General features: G+C 46.7%; 1 protein-coding gene across 7 annotated transcripts in view; it reads right to left on the reverse strand.

The window, feature by feature from the left end:
- Stx16 (syntaxin 16) overlaps nucleotides 1–22,822 on the reverse strand; it is a 33,887-nt gene that overhangs the window by 3,306 nt on the left and 7,759 nt on the right. For 3 of the 7 annotated variants that reach the window (XM_004647239.3, XM_004647241.2, XM_023707520.1), the window contains 8 exons: nucleotides 22,114–22,125; nucleotides 15,374–15,481; nucleotides 14,827–14,967; nucleotides 13,884–14,049; nucleotides 12,840–12,931; nucleotides 12,204–12,347; nucleotides 10,878–10,958; nucleotides 6,121–8,957 (listed from right to left, as the gene is read on the reverse strand). In XM_004647239.3, coding sequence (XP_004647296.1) covers nucleotides 8,853–8,957; nucleotides 10,878–10,958; nucleotides 12,204–12,347; nucleotides 12,840–12,931; nucleotides 13,884–14,049; nucleotides 14,827–14,967; nucleotides 15,374–15,481; nucleotides 22,114–22,125 — 849 coding nt within the window. In that variant the 3' untranslated portion in view covers nucleotides 6,121–8,852. Of the gene's footprint in view, nucleotides 1–2,004; nucleotides 2,088–6,120; nucleotides 8,958–9,427; nucleotides 9,554–10,877; nucleotides 10,959–12,203; nucleotides 12,348–12,839; nucleotides 12,932–13,883; nucleotides 14,050–14,826; nucleotides 14,968–15,373; nucleotides 15,482–22,113; nucleotides 22,126–22,822 lie in introns of those variants that run through there. The other 4 variants (XM_004647240.2, XM_004647242.3, XM_023707519.1 and 1 more) reach the window with 3 other exon arrangements.

The raw sequence follows: 22,822 nt of genomic DNA on the forward strand, positions 1-22,822 counted from the left end.
TGTGTGTGTCCACATATGGTTGCCATTGATGGCAAGTTGTGTGTACTTGCCCCTGAGCAATTCTGTGTGCATCTCAGGAACAAGGACATTGGCCCTCATTATTGAACCCGCGGAGATTGGCCATTCAAACACTGCTATCGTCATCTGATAAGACCGTCCACACTGTTGTACCCAGATTTCTTCCTGGCTTTTTCTTCTTTAAATTCAGGATTCCATCTGGTGGTCAGGCCTCTCTGGTCTCCTGTAATCTGTAACAATCTTTGTTTTTATTTTTCCTGACTTTGACCGTCTTGTAGAAGGCCTCAGTCTGGATTAATCTGTTGCTTTGTGATTACATTCAGGTTAAATTTTTTTTGGCAAAAAGCATTTCTGTTTTCCCTTGCACCCCCTCCAGGAGGCACATCATCTAAGTGCACCTCGTCGCTGGCCAAGGTTGGTTACTTGGTTTAAGTGGTTCTGCCTGATCTCTCCATGGTAAAAGTACATTTCTCTTTTTAATAGAATTACAATCAATGTCCTCTCCACAATCCGTGGAGTGACATTCTAGGGCTATAAAATGTTCTGGTTCCCAACAACATTTTCCCCAGTGCATGCAGCATCAGTGATGCTCTGTGCCTCACGCTGTACCAGTGGTGCTACGGCGGGCTGTAGCCCCGTCGTCCCTTCACTTATTGCCTAGTATTCCTCAGCGCAGACCACCTTCCCCTGCCCTGGAACTGGCTACCCCATTTGTGAAGCCCAGGACACAGTGAAAACGCATGGCCTCCTCCCTCGAAAGGGAATTTTAAGGTGGCGAACAGCAGGGTAGGAAACCAAGTAGAGCGCTGTGGGGTGCTGTAACGCTCCCCAAGAAGCAGGCCCCGCCCAAGGACGTATGTATGCATTTTGGCATCCCTGCTCCAACTCCCCGTTGAGGCCCACAAGAGCCCCCCAGGCTGGCCTCTATGTCTTTTTGACATGTTATCAGTGTCGGAGGACTTTGGTCCTTTCTGCATTAAGATGACCCCTGCGCTTACTTTTTCTCTCCTCGCCTCTCAAGTCAACCAACTCCCCAGGCACCGCTGATGTCTGCTGGGGCGGGGGAGAGGGTTCGAGAAAGCAAGCGTATACTGCAGCTCTGCGGCGGCGTGGACGCCCTTGCCCTTGCTTCTGGTCCTCACAGCCACAGGGTGGGGAGCACTGACTCCTCCAGGCGACGCCGCACTGCAGGGCTCTCCTCCTCACCTGCCACCGCGGGTCACTTTTACCTCCTTCTCCCTGTCCCTAACCGGCCTCCCAAAGATATCCGTGGCTGCTTCCTGTACCACTCACTACCAGCTTCTACTCCTGTCAACAAACCTGCTACTTCTTTATTCCTTTTGTTCTGGGAATGCTTTCTACTGATATGTTAAAATTTTATTGCATTATTTATATGGTTCAACAATGTGATGTACAGTTAGTTTTATATTTGTTTCTGTTCAGTGTAACGAGCTTTTTTTGTTGTTGTTTTTGACATTTTCTTTTCTGAATACATGATCACGTGGTTACTGTATTTGTTCAAAGGCATCCTCTCATTCCACTCCCTAAATCCTTTTTTCTACTGGACCTCTGCAGGCCACCTTTTTACCCTCACTGGTAGCCATCTTCATTAGCTTTAGTTTCTCGTTCTTATCTCTTTGCGAGAAAAATAGGATTACATAGCTTCATGGGCTTGACACAAAAGGTAGCACAATGCGCGCACCCCTGTGCGCATTAGTGTCTGATCTGTGGGTGCCGTGTCTGCGGTCTCCTGTCCGCGGCATGACGGGGGGAATGTGTTAATAGCCGTGTACTAGCAGAGCCGTTTATGAACAGCAGAAAGCCTCCTTCACACACTGGTTTTTAGGGCTTCTCAATGAAATGAGGGGCTGAACTGGTTGTTCTTGGAGTCCCCTGCTGTCCTCACAGCCTAAATTATTCTCTTAGGAAGGGCACAGCGCAGGACAGCAATAACCCTCCTGTCTCAGGGACTAAATTCCTACTTACTTCTAAACACCCGCAGAATTATTTCTCTAGTTGCCAAAGTTTTCAGGGGTCTACTGAAGAGCCGGAGCCTTGGGATGGGAGGGCTGCCGGAAGGAAACGAGAAATAATTAACTGATCAAACGGGGTCCCACATTCCTTTATGCAAATCCACCCTGGGCAAGTGGGAGCCGCCGGAGAGGCCAAATGAGGAAGCAGGTGTTTATGTTGATCAGAAAGTCTCTTCTGTGGAAAACATTTGCTTCTAGGATCCTGCTCAACGGTACGTTTCTCCAGTGTACTGAAAGATTCACTCTCAACCTGCGTCACATTTTCCTCAGAAACATCCTTGTGCTTATTACACATCTATCTGTGGTATCTGAATATAGATCTTTTTCAAAAGATCATAAATCTGTTGCTAAGGATTTTGGCAGCAGGGCCATGTGAGGACAGGGCCGGGGCGGCAAGGACTAACCAACAACTGTTAACCCCTCCCCCTGGGCAATGACGAGGAAATTCAATATATTTTTTTGCTCACTGGATCTGGAAGGTTCCATATTTCAAGCTGGTTCATGGTTATGGATACAAAGTACTGAAATGCATCAGCCTTACTTATATGAATCACAATGCAGGTTCAAATGCTGGATTTGAAATAAGATCACTTGTCTGTTCTCCATGATTTACAAAACTTGAGTGGCATTACAGCCCAAGCGGGGTGACAAGCATTTCAGTCAGGTTGCTGTTTTCCCAACATCTTCATAAATTAAGTAATACTTAAATATTACCTATGAGAACCATAAAAAGACGTTTTCAAGTCTTCTTCTTAACACATTAGGGATGTGTAGTAAATATTCACTATAATACTATTTTAAAAACAGGATTTATTGGTTGCATTATTAATTTGGCAGCACATGCAACCAGGTGGTGCCTGAATCTCTTTTTTAAAGGGGGGCTACTTCCCAGGTCCCTTTATTCTTGGGGCTTCAGACAGGGAACAAGGTGGCTGTTTGCTGGGGCCTGGCCTCTGCAGAGGAGATGCCGGATATCTGAGGGGAAGGAGCGTCAGAGCCAGGAGCCCCCGGCGGGGTGGGGGGCTCACCGAGTCAGGGACCCTGCTCTGCTGGCCTGCTCTCACCACAGCTGGGGACTTGGGTAGGGCCTGTCTGTGCAGACACAAAACATATGCATCCACAAAGCACAATGTGAGCGCGGAAGTTCCGTGTAAATCTAATTATTAGCGTGAACCGAAGGCACTGTCATTGTTTAACTCATCCGACCTTTTAAATGGATAACCAACCTTGAGGCTTAATTGGATTTAAAAAAATCAATTTCTAGCCATTGCATAGTGTTAAAATGAAGTACCGCATTCTCAGGCAATTGTAAAATCACTTTTGCTTGGGACTATTTTTTATTATTCACAACTTTAAAATGGCAGGATCCATCTCAGTGTTTTATGTACACATATACCTTTTATAAACAGCCACAAGCCCACATGTACGCACATCGAGTCACGTCACAAAAGAACCATTATTTTCTGTTCAGCAGCAGGCTGATTCATCAGCAGCCATCTCTTCACACCAATTACACAAAAAAACTGAACTGGGGATAATGACACACCACTGTTTGCAAATCTCTCATAGCTGCAGCCCAGTGTCGTCTTTGTAATAAGAAAAAAAAAAATCCTTGAGGAAGCTTTTTACCAAATCACATCTTGACCATTAAATCTTTCTTCAGGAAGGTCATTTAATTTTATGGAAAGAAATGAACAATTAAAATGGCATCAGCAGAGATAGTGCTGATCTGGACGTGAGAGGGCTGACTAGTTCTAGCCCCGAGTTGCTCTCAGTGTGTGACCCTGGCAAGCCCTGGTGCAGGCAGGCCTCAGTTTCCCCATCTAGGAAAGGGGGAGATTTGGGTGGGGAGAGACAGTCTCTGCACCCCCAGTTGATGAAGACAGAGACCTGTCATGGTGCCCTGGGTCACAAGGTAAAAGCAACATTTGACTCCCTCAGCACTTAGTCTGAGAAAGAGACCACTGGTGCCAACCAGAGCCCTCTGCCTCCATTACAAAGTCTATAAAATGGAGGGGGGAAAAAGTGATGACTAATGGTGGAATTTGGATGATTAGTGAAAAGCAATTATAGAATTACAGTTGACAAACAGACACTGCTAAACCCAGTCGTCTATTTTAGCTGAGCCCAATTTAAATGTGCATTGTGTTGAATGGAGCTTCATCTAAATGGTCCATTTCTGCCAGATTATGGCCCTAAAGTGGAGAACTACACAATTATCCCAAGCATTCAGGACAGTCCAGAGAGCTAATTTGGACAATTGGACAAATGATTATTTTCTTTTGCCTCAACTGACCAGATAATTGTGCACAAGTCTCAGCCATTTGGCTCTGTGGAAGGTCTCTTTGCAGAGTGAGAAAACCCAGCCAGAGAGGGGTACACCGACATCTGTCTGAGGTGTCATGCAGTTGGGGTCAAGATGCACATAGCTGGCATCCACTGCCTCTATCTCTCGAGTCCTACGTGGGAAACACTTTTTCACGAATCTGGAATCTGGGCCTGTCACGCAGGGCCTGGTCAGCTTCTTCGGATTCCCGCCAGTTTGTAGGGGGCTGCACTTCCCTCAGTTTGAAAACACTGCTGAAGACAAACATCAGGCCCAAGGTGGCAGGGGACACCTGGCTGGTCAAGAGAATTTGTAGAGAAAGCCAGGAGATTTCAAGGGTCAGTGCACACAGACCTGCCATCCACGGCACACGTTTCGTTAACCTCTACAGTGCAGCTAACATCGGGTCTGGCTCCTTAGACCGTGCAAGAAATGGAAACTTGCTGCTTTGAATCAGTGCACCAATGACACTGAGAAGCAGGTCTTCACGCTCTTCTGTCTTCCCTACTCCCAACTAACCATCCTACGAGTTCTCTCCTTACAATCCTCACGATTTGACTAGAACAGGGTCACCAATGATCAAAACCAAGGCAGCATGTCGAGTGACATGGTGCCCTGTCATGTTGAGATGCACACTATGTAGACCGGGCACATTGTTCTGTTGTGACAATGACAGACAGGGAAAGGTTGCTTTTTGGGTTATGATCTGACTTAATATTTGCAAAATTTAGCAGAGAAAATCTACCTCTATCCTGCTGTACAAACATTCAAAGGGGACACACTGGCCTACCACCTCTGGAAAGAGCCTGTCGTCAAGGCTTTCTGCTCAGTCACAATGTTCTGGACGTGATCTGCACACTCTTGTGGCACCCTTTCAAAACTGGGCCACCAAAGTCTCCACTGAACATAACCAGAGGTTTCCACTCAAGAACCTGTATGTCCATGGGTGTGTTTCCACCTCCCCACAGTCCATCAGGATGGATGGATGGCTTCTGGTTATTAATGGCAGTCTGAGCACTTGAACCTATGACAGGATCTACCTTCCCCTTTCAAAGGTGGAGGAGCGAGCCTGTTTCTTCTGCCTGGTTTGTCAACAGGCTGTGAAGGCAACTGCCATGAGCAACAGCGGCATCTCAGGACTGGACGCCGTGTGCCAAGGACACCGCCGGATGACTCCCACACAGATGCCAAGGTTGAACTGAAGAAACACACCCACCACAAATGGAGGCCACAGCTCGCCCACCAGGTGTGTGCACGTGTCAAGGTCAACACTTGGTGACAAGGACCACTCCAAGCCCTTGGGGAACCTGGAAAGTCGTGGCTTTGGGCTCAACTGACAGACATCACCCCAGAAGCTTTTGGTGTGACAGAACAGGGGCTACTCAAAGTCACGCGGAGCCAAGTGTCCTGGAGCCTGCATTCAGGCAACACTGCAGCACACTAGTTTTACTTCCAGATTTCCACATGTTCTTGGTGTGTACAGAAAGCATGTTTTCATATAAAAAATAATTAGGTGGCTTTCGGGCAGTTTCCCTAATTGTGTTCGGACAGCAAACAGATCAGTCCTATTGAAAGCACATATTAGGCAAATGGACTTGCGGACACTGAGGCAAAGGCCCCAGACCCACAATAAATAGTCCTTGGCCAAAAAGAGCACAGAATTGGCCAGGCCCTCCCCTAGCACAAATGTGTCTGGAGAAAACATGAACCCATCCTCAAAATTAATACGAGGACTGCAGGATGTTCTTTAATCTGCATGATTGCTTTATTGTACAAAAAGTTTCCAGTAAAAGTAAATTAATTTTTTAAAAAGGACAAAAAAAGTCATTTTGGGTAGAAGTGCTTCACTAATTGCTTTATTTAAGCATATAAGAAAAAAGTCTTATCTGACCAATTAGGTTGAAGGGTTTTATTACCTTTAAGAAGCCATTAACTGGGATAAAACACTGCAAGCACTTGTGTCAAAACAAATAAATAATGCTTTCTCAATTAGCAGAGAAAGTGGTAAATCCGTTAAATTAGAGACACACACGGCTTCACGCAACGTGGCCTGGCCAGCACACCACCCACCCCGAGCGGAAGAACAGACAGCAGTTTCCAGGTGCAGCCTCGGCAAGGACCAGGGCTTTGCACAATGCGCATGAGCATGCCTGCTCCAGGGACAGGAGCCAGGACTCTTACGAAGGGACGGGGCTCTGGGGCTAGGCCCAGGTGCCCAAAGCAGGGCCACCTGTGCCAGGCCCCTTCCTGGAGGGCGGTCCCAGGCCAGTGGAGAGTCTGGCCTGGGTGATTGTCACCTCCGCAGCCAGCAGGGACGAAAGGGCATGCCTATGGGCAGGCCAAGGACCCCATCTCTTTCAGGGGGAATTACCCTGAGGTACCAGGACATGATTATCCATTTTCCTTTACTTTCTCAAATGCTACTAGTCTTCCCCCAAATACAGGCTCAAAAGAAAAGTACAGTGGCTTAAAGACCCCAGCAGATCAGGCATAGGCTCTGGGCCCGCTCCAGGCTGGCCCATGTGTCTCCCATCCCACAGCACCAGTCACTGCTGCGCGAGGCCAGTTCCCCTGCCCTCACACAAGCTTCTTCAAACACTTCTAATCTGATCCTTTATGTTACCCGGTTGGGTTTTGGGGCAAAGCAACACAAATTACTCTATTTGGGGAAATATATATAAATAAATGTTGGTCCTCTCTTAAAGAATCAATTTCCTTTGAGGGTTGGTAAGACCAGGTGTTTTCAGAAACTTCTGTTACCCAGCATGACCTCCATGAACTGTTTTTCAGGTGAGTTCCCTAAGTCACAGTCCAACTCCGCAGGCCCCCCTTCAGAGGTGAAGGAGGAAATGACTTCTCCGCACTTCTTTGCTGACCCATGTCCACCCAGGAATGCTGGGCACTTCTCTGGGCTCTCCGCGCTCTCAGCCTGCAGCAGTGAGCCGGCAGGAGGCTGCCGGAGGCGGGTACAAGGTGGGAAGCTTGGGTCAAGACACGGTCTGTTCAGATGACTTGAGCGGAAGTTTCTGGAAGCTACTTCAGAAGCAATTCTTGAAGAGGCCATTGATGTGACTGGCCTACATACAATGTAACACATTTAATGGGGTCACGCTCGTCTTAAATTTTTTAAGAGGAGCAGAAACAATGAAAAAGCCATCAAAAATTACACAAAAGCCACCAAAATTATACTGATATCAACTCAAACAGGGCAAATGAGACATGAACAACTGCCATTTGCAAAGGGATCATCACTCCCCACAATACAGGTCCAAGAACAGACTCAAGCACCACAGCAGTGATAAGAGGGAGGTAAGCGGGGGGCCTGCGCTGGCAACCCATGCTCGCGCAAGAGGACTTTCCAGTCCAGATTGTCAGGAGTATGCCTACTTTCTGGGCACTGCTAAGTGGCAATGGAAGGCCAATAAATCAAATCACTGGTGAAACATTTTACATTGAAATGGAGTGATGTTTGGTTAATAATTTGAGACCCACTAATCCTAAATGGGGTAACCCATTGAAAATGGCCTCTGTGTCAATTCACAGTTCATTAAATGGAGTCTGGTCTGAACAGGTCAGTATGTAGTTAGCAGTGGATTGAGGAGAGGTGGCTGGGGACACCCAGAGAGGCACACTTGCTCAGTCTGGTGACTCTGTGACACGATCAAGCTCTCCTTTAATGTGAGGTTGGTTCAAATCACCAACTTCCAAATTCTGATGCTTTTGCTTGGTAACCCCTTTCGGTATACAGTGGAAATGCAGTGCAAGGGATTTCAGTGAGGAATACTCTATTTACAATTAATTTAAACTTATGAAGCTGTTTTAACTGGCCCATCTATATGTGTTAATTAACATCAATGATGGTTTCTTATTTTTCACACTTTGTTACTCTGATCATTAACAGTGATGGAAAAGCTAAATTAAGTTAATGGAGAACGCATTATAAATTCTGAAAGGACTTCTTAGTTTGTTTTCAACTGGAAAATATATAGAGAAAAATGAAGAGGCATTTTTGCCTCTACTCATAAATTTTTGGTACCAAATTTCTTAAAAATCAAATGGCTTAAAAATTTTTTTCCAAAAATTATTTTAGCATGCTGCTCAGACATAACTGCTAAAAAAATAGCATCCACACACATAGCACTGAGCAGCTTCAGCAGTGCCTGTAAACTTGCAACTCGTTTTCACTTTCCAAAAAAAAAAAAAATATATATATATATATATATATCTATTATAGTTGATCACAGAACCAATCTCTATTCTGCAACAGTGTCAAGGGTCCTTAAAGACTTGACAGTGATGGAAACAAAAACCAAAGGCCCCTTCCCCTCCCTGGAGCACAACAGCGAGGAGGACTCTATGGAAGCTTCGCCGCCGTGCCCCAGCCCGCTGGCTGCACCTTGGCATGCAGCAGGTGGGTGCGGCTGAGCCCCCATGTGAGGGAATCCATGAGGTGGCACACAGCGAACCCAAGGTCACTAGCGAGACTTCACACCAACGAGGACAACAATGAGGACAACGATGATGACAAATAATATTAAAATCACAAGCATCTTCCGATTCTTCTTTTGGTACTGTTCTGCCTACAGAAAGAGGAGGAAAAAAGGCAGTCATTTTCCCAAGAATCCCAAGCTGGTCTCCGTTTCCCTGTGCAATGCTCTGGTTCTCCTGCACAGTGAATGGTATTTCTGTTGCAGGCCAGGCTGTGTTAGGAACCTTCCCTCAGTGTCCACTGAGCTGGAAGAGCTCCGGGCCCCTGGTGCTACTTATCTCCCTGGACCTGAGAAAACACCAGTTCAGAACTGACTGCTAGGACAGAGGCTGCCAGAGACGCTGTGGGCAATGCCCCCCGTCTACGTAGACCTGCTTCTCCCCACTCCCACTCCCTGGCTGTCAGGCAAGGAGCCCCACATATGGAAACATGCATTCCTTCTGTCCTTAAGAGACAGCCGGCTGCAGGTGTCACACCCAGGAATATGGAACCAACGGTCCAAGGAGGCCCGTGTGCTATCTCTCCTACCTTGATCCGAGGCTGAACACTGAGCCCACCCACCTGCCTAGACGGGTCCCCAGTGGGAGGAACTCAGGAGACCACCTCAAGAGTGCAGCCAGGAGAGCAACTCCCAAGGCTCAAGCATCCTCCAGAGCCCCCACCAAGGACGCCAGTGTCAGCATGGGTCTGAGGGAAGATGGAGCACACCTTCCTCTCTCATAAACAGCACAGACACTAGGGCAGCCACACCAAGTACTATGCTCAGAAACCTCTCACAATGATTTATAAAGTACAACTTAAAACAAAATTTCTACTTCCCACTAGACTTGTTCACTTCTGCAGAGAAGGCTTTCCCCTTTGTCTGTGTTATAATAGAAAACATGTTTCACTAGTTTTTATTTAAGAAACTTCAAAACCCATGCATAATTCAGCAGCATATCAAAACCTGGGTATTACAGAATGAGAAACTAAAGTTGGTCTCCACTTCTAATATACAGAGCCTGGTGAGCAGGTTTATCTAAATGCATAAAAAGCCTCTGCCTATCTAAGGAGAGACTTCTCCCCACTATGTGCTGCCCTCATTCCTGCCCCCACCAGGCAGCAGCACCCTGAACACAGGCCAGGATTTCTGGCTGGAGTGTGCAAGGCTAGACTCTGAAAACCTGATGCCACTGCTGAGGGCAATCTGCTGTAAGAAGTGACTGGTTTTAGAAAAACAATAGCATAATACACTAGTGCACTGGAAAGGTGTTCATTAATTGCCTAGAAATACCACTGAGTCTCAATGAAACAAGGAAATAAATAGAATTTATCTGTGAAATATTATTTTCCTTTTAAAGAAAATACATGTCCAATTATACACCAGCACACAGCAGTTCGTCATCCTAACTGATGATGAGATTTCTAAGATGCTTTCAATTGTTTTTCTTTAAAGAGAGAGAAATTAATACTAAGAAAACATCCTGAAAATGGCACCTCATTAGCAAAGAATGAGAACCGTACTATTTCATTCCCCAAACTTCTCCTTTCTCAGGTAACACACAGATATGCTGCGGTAACGAAGGGGCACGTTAGGGCTTCATGTCCACAGTGACCCGCCACCAGCAGCTCCGCACCAGGACAGCAGCACACGCAAGGTCTGCGGCAGCCGCCGTAAGCAGACAGGCTTCTTGGCACACGTCTTAGCACATACCCATTCAACTGATGCCTCCAAACAAGAAGTCTCAAAAAGATGAAAGAAGCAAAGCCCCAGTCCTAGAATTGACTGCCACAGAATGGAGCTCTGCTCTCAGGGCAAGGCACATACGGAAAGGTAAATTGCAGTAAAATGGCAACAACCCACACAGTCAGCTTCAAACGAAATGATGGGGTACGTTTTACATGACTGCATTGATAGCCAACCGTGAACACGAACGCTGAAGAGCTATGCAGGGGAGAATCCTCTTATGAATTCTTGAGATTTGATAATAGTTCCTAAAATTCTCAACCACTGACTGAAAAATGTTATTACCTTGTGAAGCTGCTTCAAGCCATCTTCAGTTTTGATACAGGACTGCTCCACGTTATAGTCAATTCTATCGAGGACCGTACCCTGAGTAATAAAGGACAGTGACAGGTGATCAACAACTGCAACAAGGGCAGCTGAACTTCAAACACGAGACACGCAAATTACAGACATCATGTGCCACGGTGTTTTTTCCCTAATGTGTGATGAAGGTGCGCACTGGAAGCCTTGGAATCCACCCTTGAGCAGCATGAGGTACCTGGTGGCAGCATGCTAGAAGAGTTGCCGTAAAATCTAGCTCATGAGAAACGCCAGCAAACTGACTTCCTGGGGGCAGGGACACAGCTCAGGGGCCCAAGTGCCTCCCTGGCAAGCGCGAGGTCCTGAACTTGATCCTCAATACTGAAAACAAACATCCAAACTGAGGTTCCTTTTTTAGGTTTGGCCACTGTAGGATATGCCGTATTCAGACTTACTGGGGCTTAAGGGACTACGTGCTCAGTGGACATAGGCTCTGAGAGCAAAAGGCCAGCTCTGCTGTCCACCTGCCGCTTACACACTGGAATCCAGTAGGCAGAGGCCAGCTAGCTCACGCCAAGGTGGCGAGGCCTGGAGACCCCCTGTCTACAGACCTCCAGGAGGCTCTCCAGGGGTCACACAGTGTGGAAGTGCCAATGCACCATCCGAAATCCAAATCTGGGCCTCAAAGAAAAATTTTTGAAAACTGCTTAACCTCTTGGCTTTTCCAGGAAGAAGGGGCCACTGAGCTGTGCGTGACAGGACTCTTAGTGGAAACACACGGGATTAGGAGAGACAGCAGTTCACAGGGTGACATGGGAGTAATTAGGGTAACTGGACCTTGCAGGGCCTGAACACTCCATTCTGCAGTTGGTTTCTGGGGGATCAGGACCCGAATCCCTGCTGGCAAGATAATAAAATGCCCTAATCAGATTCTAACAGTGAACAACAATTTAATTCTACTTGAAAGCTAGTGGTTCCAATGGCCATTACACAATAACCTGCCAAAATTAGAAAGGAAATCTTATCTATTGCCAGAATCAGTGCTGGACTTGGTCAAAATCAAGCAGAGCTCCACACGATGGTACACAGGAGTACCCTGGGGCAGGGACAGAGGCTTAGAACTTCTCTTTATGTTTGAGTGTGTGAATATTTTTATAGCAAATGACAGCATTGTATATCACCTGTAATATGTACACATATATCACATACAGAGGCACACATTTAGGTTCCTGAGAAAGACACAGCCAAAGCCTTCTGAGAAGGAACAGGTTCAACAGCAGGAAAACATGGCAGTATGAAAAGGCCACATACCTGCTCTACAATCATGGCTCCCAAGTCTCTGAAGATTTCATTCAGGTCAGAAATAGACTGCACAATCTGGCGGATCTCTCGCTCCCTCTCTTCCACCATCAGTGTATTCTGCTCCACCAACACCAGCTGGTCATCCGTGAAACCCTAGCAAGACAACAGTGCAGAGTCTCCCCTTTAGGAAACGGATGCTATACCACTTCAGATATAATTCAAGGAAAATGAACTTATGAAAAATACATCTGTAAGACACATGACAATAGGCACTTATTTTTCCCTAATGGGAAAGATGCAAACTCCCCAAAGCATCGGGTTCTATGGCACTGTGGCCACAGCAAGGGACACACACGAGAGAAGCTCAGCGAGCAGCCATGCAGGGACTCCGGGATGGCCCGGTGCTTCCCGGGTTTGTCCTGAGAAAGTGGGCACTGCCGCTCTTCCGAAGGCTCTGGGAAGTAGCGCCAAGGCCTCCTGCGGCTTGGGAAAAGGAAGAAACAGGACGGCGGCTCTTCTGCCTGCTGCGAGGATCACCTGGCGGGCCCTCAGGTCCAGCAGGGCCGCTCCATTCGCACTGCACAGGGGTCAGACACAGAACGGGGTGCAAATGTACAGCAGCCACTTCTTAGCCCCTTCACGTACCCGATCGTACAGAGCATTACCGTCTCCATCATCCATTAGTGGTACTGATGTGTCAAAAAAATGCTGGGATCTTTCCTCTCGATTCTTCATGCCTATCACAGATAGGAATCCACTTTACTCGACTACGTAAACCATCCTGGGTACAGTTGCACCATGGAAAAGGGGCAATCTAGAGTGAAGCTCAACAGTCAAAGCTGACATCTCAGAACTCTGGAGGAGCCCATCTCCGGGGGGAAGGGGTGAGGGGAGAATGAAGCATGAAAGCACAGGCGTCACGCAAGCGCTGGGGTCACTCAAGACAGAGCACGCTCCCCAGGGGCACGGCTCAATGGACGCCAACACAAGAACGACACGACCATTCGAGGATCTGTAGTGAAATGCAGAAACATGTACTCTAACTGCCGTCACAAAACGTGAACAGCAACAACAACAAAATCAGTGTTTCTCTCTGGGAGCACCTCCAGTAAGAACTCCAAGTGGGCCTAATCAAATCCAGAAATAAAGTTAAAATACAAATATGCCCCTTGTCAGAACCAGGAAGGTGGGGGTACAGAGTAGGCAACTTCACTGACTACAACGCCAACGCGGGAAAGCCCTAATTCCGGGGCAGGAAAGATGAGCACGCGCCTGCCTGGCTTTGGACCACCTGGGGTGCTACGGGCCGGCGGCCCGTATTGCTTTCACTGCTATACAGATACGGGGCTTGAAACTATAACTGTTCTGGCCTACGTATGAGCAGCTCCCTAAGCTCTACATCAGAAAGTAACAGCTCTTAAAATAGTCTCAACTGTTTTTTGAATTCCTGCTTAGAGCTGCACAGTGCTGCGTCACCCTGAGCTGTGCGTTCACGCTCTGCGGGGGTCTTCAGGGGGAGGAGCCTCCTTTTGTTAGAAAAGGTGTGAATGTGCTCAAAGGCTAAGAAGGAAAGGTATAGACTACATGGTGAAACATTTACAAAAAGAAGCAAAAAACTCACACCCAAATCCCCAAAAAGTAGTGCTTCCCCACTCAAAGATCCCTCAGGTAAGGCTGGGCAGCACTCACGTTTGAGGTAGCCAGACTGTGCGTGCCGGAAGCTGGTGGAGAGCTCCTGCAGGGTGTGCGCCAGGGAGGCCACCACGTTCCGCAGCAACCGCTCCTCCTGCTCTGAGCAGACCCTTCGAGCTCTGCTGGGCAGGGCCTGCACGGCACGCTGGCACCTGTGGAAGAGCTGCGAGAACAGGAGAGCTACCGTGGGCTGTGGGCAGAAGGGTGCTAGCAGGGCCGCTCTACAGCAGGAGGAGGACAACGGCCTGTTTGTCCTGCGACCCTAGCGAAAAGTGAGTGAGCAGAAGAGAGCTGAGGCTTCATTTGTGCACACAGGGCGTCTCCCTGAATTTCAGTCTTCATGTAGAGGCTGTGCGCGCCCCCACATCCTGCCGTGCCATTCGTCCCTTGATCCCTGCAAGCAACTACGAGGCAGGGCCTCGTATTATTTTTATCCCCATTTTACAGTTAGGACCCAGAGAGTCAGAGGGGTGAAAGAAAAGACGTCCCCCCTGCTACACTAAGAACCAGGTTCATGCTTTCACACGATCATCCTCTGGAGATCTAGACAAAAACATAAATACCAGCTTAAACACTAGTTGTATCACCAGCCAATAGGATACTAACTTTCTTTCAATTATGAGAACAACATTTTAGTATAAGTGTTTTGAGCACTAGATGTTTTTAAATCAAATGTTTGTGTTCATGAGTACTCTTTTGAGTTTAATTTTTCTTTAATCAACCAATAGTAGCACCTACCAACAAACCAATGACTGAGCAACAGTCCCTCTCTGGGATATCACACAGGTGTGCTGGCACACCAGGTGGCCTCGAGGTCCCCAGAAAGCCCTCTGAGCACGTCCGGCTGGGAAGGGGAACTCTAGGAAGCTGTCTGTCAACTGCTTTAGAATAGTGACACTTTGGTGGCATCTGGATGCCTAGCACCAGCCTGTGTCCTCACCTGGGTGATCTCCTGGGTGGTTATTTCAATGGCGTGCTCCTCCTCGCTGCTGTCATCCAGGGTAGGTCTGTTTAGATGCTTGTCATGCAGGCTGGCTAATTCTTTCATCTTCTGCTTAATCCGGCCGACATCGTACTGTATCTAGACAAACGAAGTCACCAGAACTCCACTCACGCCTAGCAGGTAGCTGTCTGCTTCAGAGACAATTAGCTACACTCAGAGCACAATGCTGGGTCTGCAGGGAACCTGCTGGCTGACTGATATATGAGCAAATTTTAATTTAAATTACCAAAAAAAATTTAAATCTATTGTTCTCTTTTGTACAGCTTAATTTCTATAATTGAGGTAGTTACTACCATTGTTAAAACTAACACCCAAATCACTAACATATACAAAACTTTTTCTTATGTTTTATAAAATGAATAAACCTGGTTAGATATTTCTAACTATGTACCCTCTAGACAAATTAGTTTATATTGCAGATGTGTTAAAAATATGTTGGCATTTGCACATAAAAATAGAACTGTGAAACTAACATTCAACTTACTTCATCCACGCCCTCCACCCATTTTGGAGGGGACCGTTTTGTCACGCCAATGGCTGCTTCTGGATCTAAGCTAATGCCTGACACCAGCGCCATGCGGTCGTCGGCAAGCTACAAGAAAATACAGGAACATTACAAGAATTACTGGGAGTCAGTGCAAAGAAAGATAGCCTTACTCTCTTAACTGTTATTCCCTAAGAGGACGCAAAATGCAAGGGTAACAGGGCTAGGAAGTGAACTGTTTCTAATCTTTTCAGGCACCAGTTCTTAGCTGTCTTAAGCATGCTGGGAGCATGATCGGACTTCGTCTGCCTATAGAAATGTAATGAAAAAGTCAACAGAAGATGCTTAAAAGAAAGACATCTTAGAACTAGAACTACAACAGAAGACATGAACCTCAGCAATTAATGTGATAAGATAAAGTTAAAGGAAATAACTGGTTACAAATGGAACAATTTTTTTTTTTTTTTTTTTTGCGGAACCAGGGATTGAACTCAAGCCCTTGTGCTTGCCAGGGAAGCACTTATTCTACTGAGCCATCTCCCCAGCAAGATAAAATTTTTGACAGCAGCAAGGTTTATTTATGCTCACTTAGTGAGTTTTAGGAGTACTGCTGATCCAGTACCCTAATCCACCACCACCAAGCACCTGCTAAGAGGTGTGAAGGAGCTTCCGATAGCAGGGCACACAGCCCGCCCAGCAAGAGCCGGCCTTCCAAGCCGCTGTCACCCCGGCCCCCACATCTGCTCCTCACTTCACCATCCACTAGCAATATTTTTCTTTCTTTTTTTAAAAAAATTTTTATTTATTTATGTGTGTGTGTGTGTGGCCAGCTCAGCCCACCTGGGGGCGGGCTGGCTGGCATGTGGTGCTGGGGGATTGAACGGCGGTCCCTGTGCTTTGCTAAGCTTGTTCTAAGTAGGTGCTTTAGACCACTGAGCCATCTCCCCAGCCCCCGATATTTTTTTCTTACTTTGAAATGATGCTATACTGCCTAAGCAAGCTTTCAAAAGAACAGGTGGAAAATCATAGGTCTACAGGATTTCTCTCTCTCTCTCTTTTTTTTTTTGGCTGGAGGCAATGAACAAGCTGACAGCATCTTGACGTGCCCATCAGGAATACAAAATGTTTTCTTCTTTTTTCCTTTTCCTTTCTTTTCTTTTTCAGCACTGGGGATTGAACCTAGGTTCTTAGCACTGAGCTACAGCTCTGGCTCTCGTTTCTGTCATGTTTTGGGACAGGGTCTTGCCAATCTTCTGAGTTGCCCAGCCTGGCCTTGCACTTGACAGCCACCATCAGCAGCCTCCCATAGTGCAGAACCCAAGAGTGAGCCACCAGGCCCGGCTCCGGAGCTCAGAATTTTGACATGCTAGTCTCAAAGGATCCAAATGATAATCAGGGGAAACAATCTATAAAAAGTCCCTTATAGATGACATTTTGTAAATGTTTAATAAAACTGGGTGAGGAATTCTTACTGCCTTCTTCCCTGTAACTAAATTTATTTTTTTAAATTAATTTGGTAAATATGTGCTTACCTAAACAAAACGAAACAAAAATACCTGGCTTAAATATGTGCTTACCAAACAATAAAGGAACAGGCAAACTTTTAAAACCCACAGATGAAGGGGAAATAAAAATACCGCATCAGGGAAAACCTAGATTCAGAAGTCTTCAAGCAATGAACCCTAAACCTTGACCAGAGGGTTCCCAGGAAAATTCCTTGGGGCCTGCAGCCCTCTCGGCTCCCAGCATGCCATGAGCCAGGGAGGTCCAGGCCACACAAGGGGTTCACCTGACGTAGCCCCTGCCCTGAGTACCTGGGAGCTAGGAGTCATCCACGGAGGCCTGTGGGCCAGTGCTGGCCCAGAGTCACTTCTATTCTTAAATAATGGCGGTCAACATCTGCACTGCTTGCAGCTCTGCATCACGGGTGGGAATTCTCACCCTCCCCCACCAGCTTTTGTTTTTAAGAGTTCACTAATAGGAATTTTAAATCCTTTTTATTATTTTAATTGTCACAAAAACTAGGTAAGCTAGGAAATACTCTTCTACTATACAGACAGAGAAACTGAAGCCCAGAGAAAGTTAAGTAGCTTGCCCAAGGCTACTAAGCTCTGAGGTGACAGTTTAAAACCTGAGTCAATGGATTCCAGACACCCTTTCCACCCTCCGGCTGCCAGTCACTCTGGGAGGCCCATGAAATAAACTGCAATTTGCCAAGAAAATGAATCAAGATAAACCATCAGATGAGAACAACACAACCCAGTACTGTGATTAAGCCCCCACCAACTGCACAGGCGCTGGAGGCAAGGCCCGGTCGGGCACGTAAGCGCACGTAAGCGTCAGGAACCCAGGCCTACCTGCGGGGCCATCTGTGGAGCGGGCACACGGGAGGGGTAGGGGCTGCAGCCAGAAGGTTAGAGGCAGAGCTGCTCATCCTGCCCACCGCGGTCATGCTCCAAAGCCACTACGTGCTGGGTGCAGGGCACACAGACTGCAGCAGAGGAAAGCCTGCAGGCCCAGAGGGCAGTACTTGGCCAAGCGTAGGCATGGTGGACTCAAGAGTTACTGCTGCGCTAGGGCAGAACTTGAATTTGTAACTCCAACTGTTTATACAAAGCAAAACTTACAGAGTGCCTGCCTAGGTATACCTTTTGATGAATCACAGCCTCCATCATGTTCTGTTGAGGTACCATATTTCAGCAGAACAATGACTTGTTTGATTTATAGTGACTTTATTTGTAAGTTTAAGAACAAAATAAGTTGTACTGCTTTTTACTGCTTACAAAAACACATTAAAGAAGATGCGTAGAAGACACAGCTCTATCTAAATTTACCTACACTGTGACTTGTATCATTTTATATAAAAAAATAAGAAATTAAAAACCACAATGAATAGTTGACTGAAGTGGGTTCAGCTCCTTTAAACAGTGCTTTATTTTATACAAAAAATACGTTCCCCAAAATTAGATATAAATAAAACTTGGGGAGAATGTGCTCTTCTCCGCGTCCTAAGGAGGCTGCAAACAAGGGGACCCTCCTGGACGGCCAGCTGCCACCCGGCCAGCTGGCTGTGGGCTGTGCACACCGCCTCAGGCTCGGCGGTAAAAGCACAGCTGACTCCTCAGGACTGCAAGCTTTAAACAGCAGATCATTTGTCCCCTTTATGATAGAATCTAAGGCCATAGCTCATCGTGCTGAAAGTGCTGCTCTACTGAGGAGAAATGTCATTTCTCTTATTGGTGGCAATTTATAATGCGTATCACAGTATGTATTATTAAAAAAGAAGATGGCATGTTTTGGGAAAGGAAAACAATTGAAAATAAATGTCAACTATCCAAAATGGAGACAAATATGAACACAAAAATACATTTTAAGTGCAAAATAATCACCTTTCAACTTCCAAAACCTTTTCTTATTTGGTGAGGATCCAGCATACATAACAATTTTTTTCTTTTTATATCAATTTTCAAGTCGCCGTCCTATTCCATATAGACCTTAAAAAATTGCCAGATTTATCATTTTCTTCTGTAATGTCAACTCAGTCCCCTCTCCAAAAATACATACTGGTTATTAAACCTCTTCTTAAACAAGCATACTTTTGAAGATAAAAAACATCTTTCTATATCTTGTTTTATTTTTATTTTTATATATCTTTTAAATAAGAAAAAAATGTTATGAAAGCTAGCCTTAGAATTAAAAACTGAAGATTTCTTAGGTCCTTCACTTGTGGCTTGGTCCTCCAGGAACTGAGGGGCAGCAGGGGATTCCCCTAGCTCAGAGTCACTGTCCTGTGGGGCACAAAGAAACCGCCTACAGGCTCCAAACAGCATGCCCCAAAGGCTTTCAGCACTGGGTTCCCCAAGTTACCTCCGGCCCTTGATTCATTTCAGATAGGAAATGTGGACATCTGTCCCTGTTAAGAGTACCAGACAGTATGGAGAAGACCTTGCTCATGGAAGAAATACATTGCTATTTTCATTGACTGTTTTCCCCATAAACTAACTAACTCTCTCTCTCTCTCTTACACACACACACACACACACACACACACACACACACGAGCCCACAGCGCACTGTGCCCTCTCCCGGCTTGACCTGCCCTGGTCTTGGGGACCATCCTTCAGAAGGGGGCTGCTCCCTATTTCACAACTGCGGCAGGGCCTTCCTGGGTCTCACACTGTGAGCAGCTGGCTGCGCCCTGACGTCTACCACATCACCTCAACCTCCCCAAGCTGTACGGTTGCGCAGCCTGACATGTATACCTTGTGGGTTTTTTTATTTAGTTTCTATGTTGAAGTTTAAAAACAACTTGGGAGTTAGTCACAGGAGAGATTGCCTCTCCTCAGGGGACACCTTACTCTACTCAGCCTTTTCTCAGGAAGAAGGTGGTGTCTCTAGGAACAGCAAGAGTGGCTGGCTAGCATCAAGGGCCTGCAAAGCCATCAGACAGAGGATTTTCCTCTGGACACATACATAATGGGCACTACCAGCCCCAGACACCACTGTGAAGCCTACACTGCCCTGGTGAAGCCAGCCACTAGCACCATTCCCAGGCATGTCCACAGCAGCTAGGGCAGCGCTGGCACGTCACAGTAATGAACCCACAATTACAATGAATGAGTGCATCAACAGAGAGTGGTGGGTGGATGGAATGAATGAATGAAGGTACTAACACATAACATGTACAATTTAGGAAGCTCACTCATGAAGGACAGTGTCCCTGAGAACACAGAAAAAGGAGCATGTGAAATGCACGAGGCAGTGGGGTGACTGCACAGCCACTCGAGAAGACTGGATGGCAGGTGAGGACACCACATCGTCAAGAGGGCCCCACACCAGGCCTCTGGTCGCAAAGTAAAAGCCTCCCCTTCTCAGAGACGTAGCAAAAGAAAAGCAAACAGCCTGCTGGTTTGCACAGTGCATGGCCAGTTTCTAGAACTTGCCACCTAAGAGGTGTGAAGACTAGAAATGGAGCAAAAGGTGCCCCTTACTTAGACCCTCAGGGGCACTTCTGCACCCTGCCCACTACAACCTCACCAGTGTCTCTCCACCCTACATCCTTCTAGCATTTGCTCTTTCCCCATCGTACGCTGCCTTGGAGTGTGTGTGTGTGTGTGTGTGTGTGTGCGTGAGATAATTTCTAAATTTGCAAAACACCTGGTGAAAAGCAGCATCCACACTCCACACTCACCACCCTTGTCAGTTTGGTCAGCAAATCTATCCACATCCGCTGAACCCCACAGACGCTCCACCTCACTGTGTGTGATTGGGCAGGAACCCATGCCCCCAGGCCCAGTGCTGGCAGGGAGCCTCGTGGATGGGTTGGGATTCTCACTCAGGCCTGACTGCCACCTGCTCAGCGAGCTGCTGCCTGAGGTTGTGTTGACTGTGACAAAGTCATGAACACATGTGAATTACTTATTAAAAATATGTTTAATACAGTAAAAGTATGTTCTCACCCTAAGAAAAAGTTTGCAATAGAAAGGAAAAGGAAGTTCTCTTAACAGCCTAGACTTTTCTTGGTAAGTATCTACTGTTACTGGTTTCTTGTGTAGCTTTTTAGAATTTTTAAATATACACACAAGGCTAAATATTCCTTTTCTCAAGGGGGGCGGTGTCACATTACCCACACTCGGCATCTAGCTACCCTCCTACTTGGCCCTGCGTCTGGAAGCCCGTGTCACGCAGTCTTCAGACGGCTTCGTCCGCTTACAGGAGCACAGACACGACGCTGCCTGCTTGTCTGTTTGTGACAGGGTCTCACTAGGTAGCTCAGACTGGTCTTGAACTCACTCTGTAGCCCAGGTTGGCCTCAACTTGACAGCAGTCCTCCTGCCTCAGCCCCCAAGTGCTGGGATTACTGGTGTGCACCGCCATGCCAAGCCATGTAACTTATTTAATTTGTTCCCCAGGAGGAGTATTTAAGTGGTGTTCAGCCTACTGCTATTATCAACTAGTTTAGTTTTTACAGGTAGATCTAATTTGCGAGATAGGTCCCTGGAGTTTTGAAGGCAACAATCCTAGTCCTGCCTTACCATATAAACTGAGAAATTAATACAAACCAAATTTCTACTTTTTAAAAAAAAATTTCCCCTCAGGAAAAAGTGTCGCCCCTTCACTGAGGAGAAGGACCAAGGACACACAAGCAGAACAACTGCAGTTTCTTCTCGGACGTCCCCTGCCCTTCCAGTGGTGCTGCTACAGTCAAGTGCTGTCAAGGTACAGGCCTCCGCCTTCCGGAGCCGTGAGGGGGAGTGAGTCCGCCGGTGGGTGGTGAGTACACAGCGACCCTCCGGCAGGGACAGCCGCTCTCCAGGGTGACTAGCGCCGGAAGCTCGAGGAGGGGCGCCCGCCCTCCCGGGCACGTTCGTCACCGCTCTGCGGATGTACCTGGGCACTTGCGTCACGCTGCTCTCGGAGATCAGAAGGCCACTGACATCATCCCAGTGTGCCGTCCGTCGTGCTCAGAAAAACACTCAAGCCTGCCTGCGTCGGAAGTTGAGACATTTCCCGAGAGAGGTAAATAAAGCTCTTAGACCTCTTTCCAATTATCAGCCCACACGGTGTGAAAACACACTAAACAAATTCTAAATACTAAATTGTTAAACACATTATAAAGTAATCAAAACAAATGCTAAAATATGTATAACTTTTGTTAATATATGACCAGAGACTGCAGGGAAACAGCTATTTCACAAACTAAAACTACCTAACATATAGAAGTAGCCAAAACACAGTACCTCGTCCAGCTCCTGTGGGTGTGGTTGCCACCAGGCCCGTCCAGGCGGGGACAGCAGGAAGGCAGGCAGGGGCAGACAGACAGACAAGGCACCATCAGGCGAGAAAACAGTGTTAGGCAACCCTTAAACTGACTAAAAATAAAGACCCACTAGCCACAACATTTAAAAATGTCCCCTTCCCATTTCTCCTTTCTTAAAAAAAACAAAAACAAAAACAAAAACAACTACATCCATATATATTTTTATTTACTGTGGTTGTTATTTTAGTAACAAGCAATAAATAGAAACAAGCAATAAATAGTTATAAAAATTAAAACACTGGAAACAAAACATACTTGCTTTGGTTTCACTTAAGTATACTGCTAATCTGTTTCATAAATATCAAATATCACATACAATACATAACACTCTAAATTTCCTTCAGCAGAGAACAAATGTAATGCAACTTGGTCAGCATAAATGCACCTTGGCACACGTAAGGTGGCCCTGCAAACGCAGCCCGGTGACAGAAGGATCGTTCACAGAACTGTCCACGGCTACACCGAGGCAGCACCCGAGCGACCACGTATGTAAGAGCTCTACAAATTAAACCCCGAGGACATGGCTTTATCCGCGGCAAGCGCTGAAAACCGCTGTTTCCCAGAGAGACACAGGTGGGAAAATCAAAGCAAAACTCTTAGCATTTGCTTGGCATGTAATACTATTAGTC

The sequence above is a fragment of the Octodon degus genome, unplaced genomic scaffold (genome assembly GCF_000260255.1).
Source record: "Octodon degus isolate 3935 unplaced genomic scaffold, OctDeg1.0 scaffold00296, whole genome shotgun sequence".
In the NCBI taxonomy this organism is placed as follows: domain Eukaryota; kingdom Metazoa; phylum Chordata; class Mammalia; order Rodentia; family Octodontidae; genus Octodon; species Octodon degus.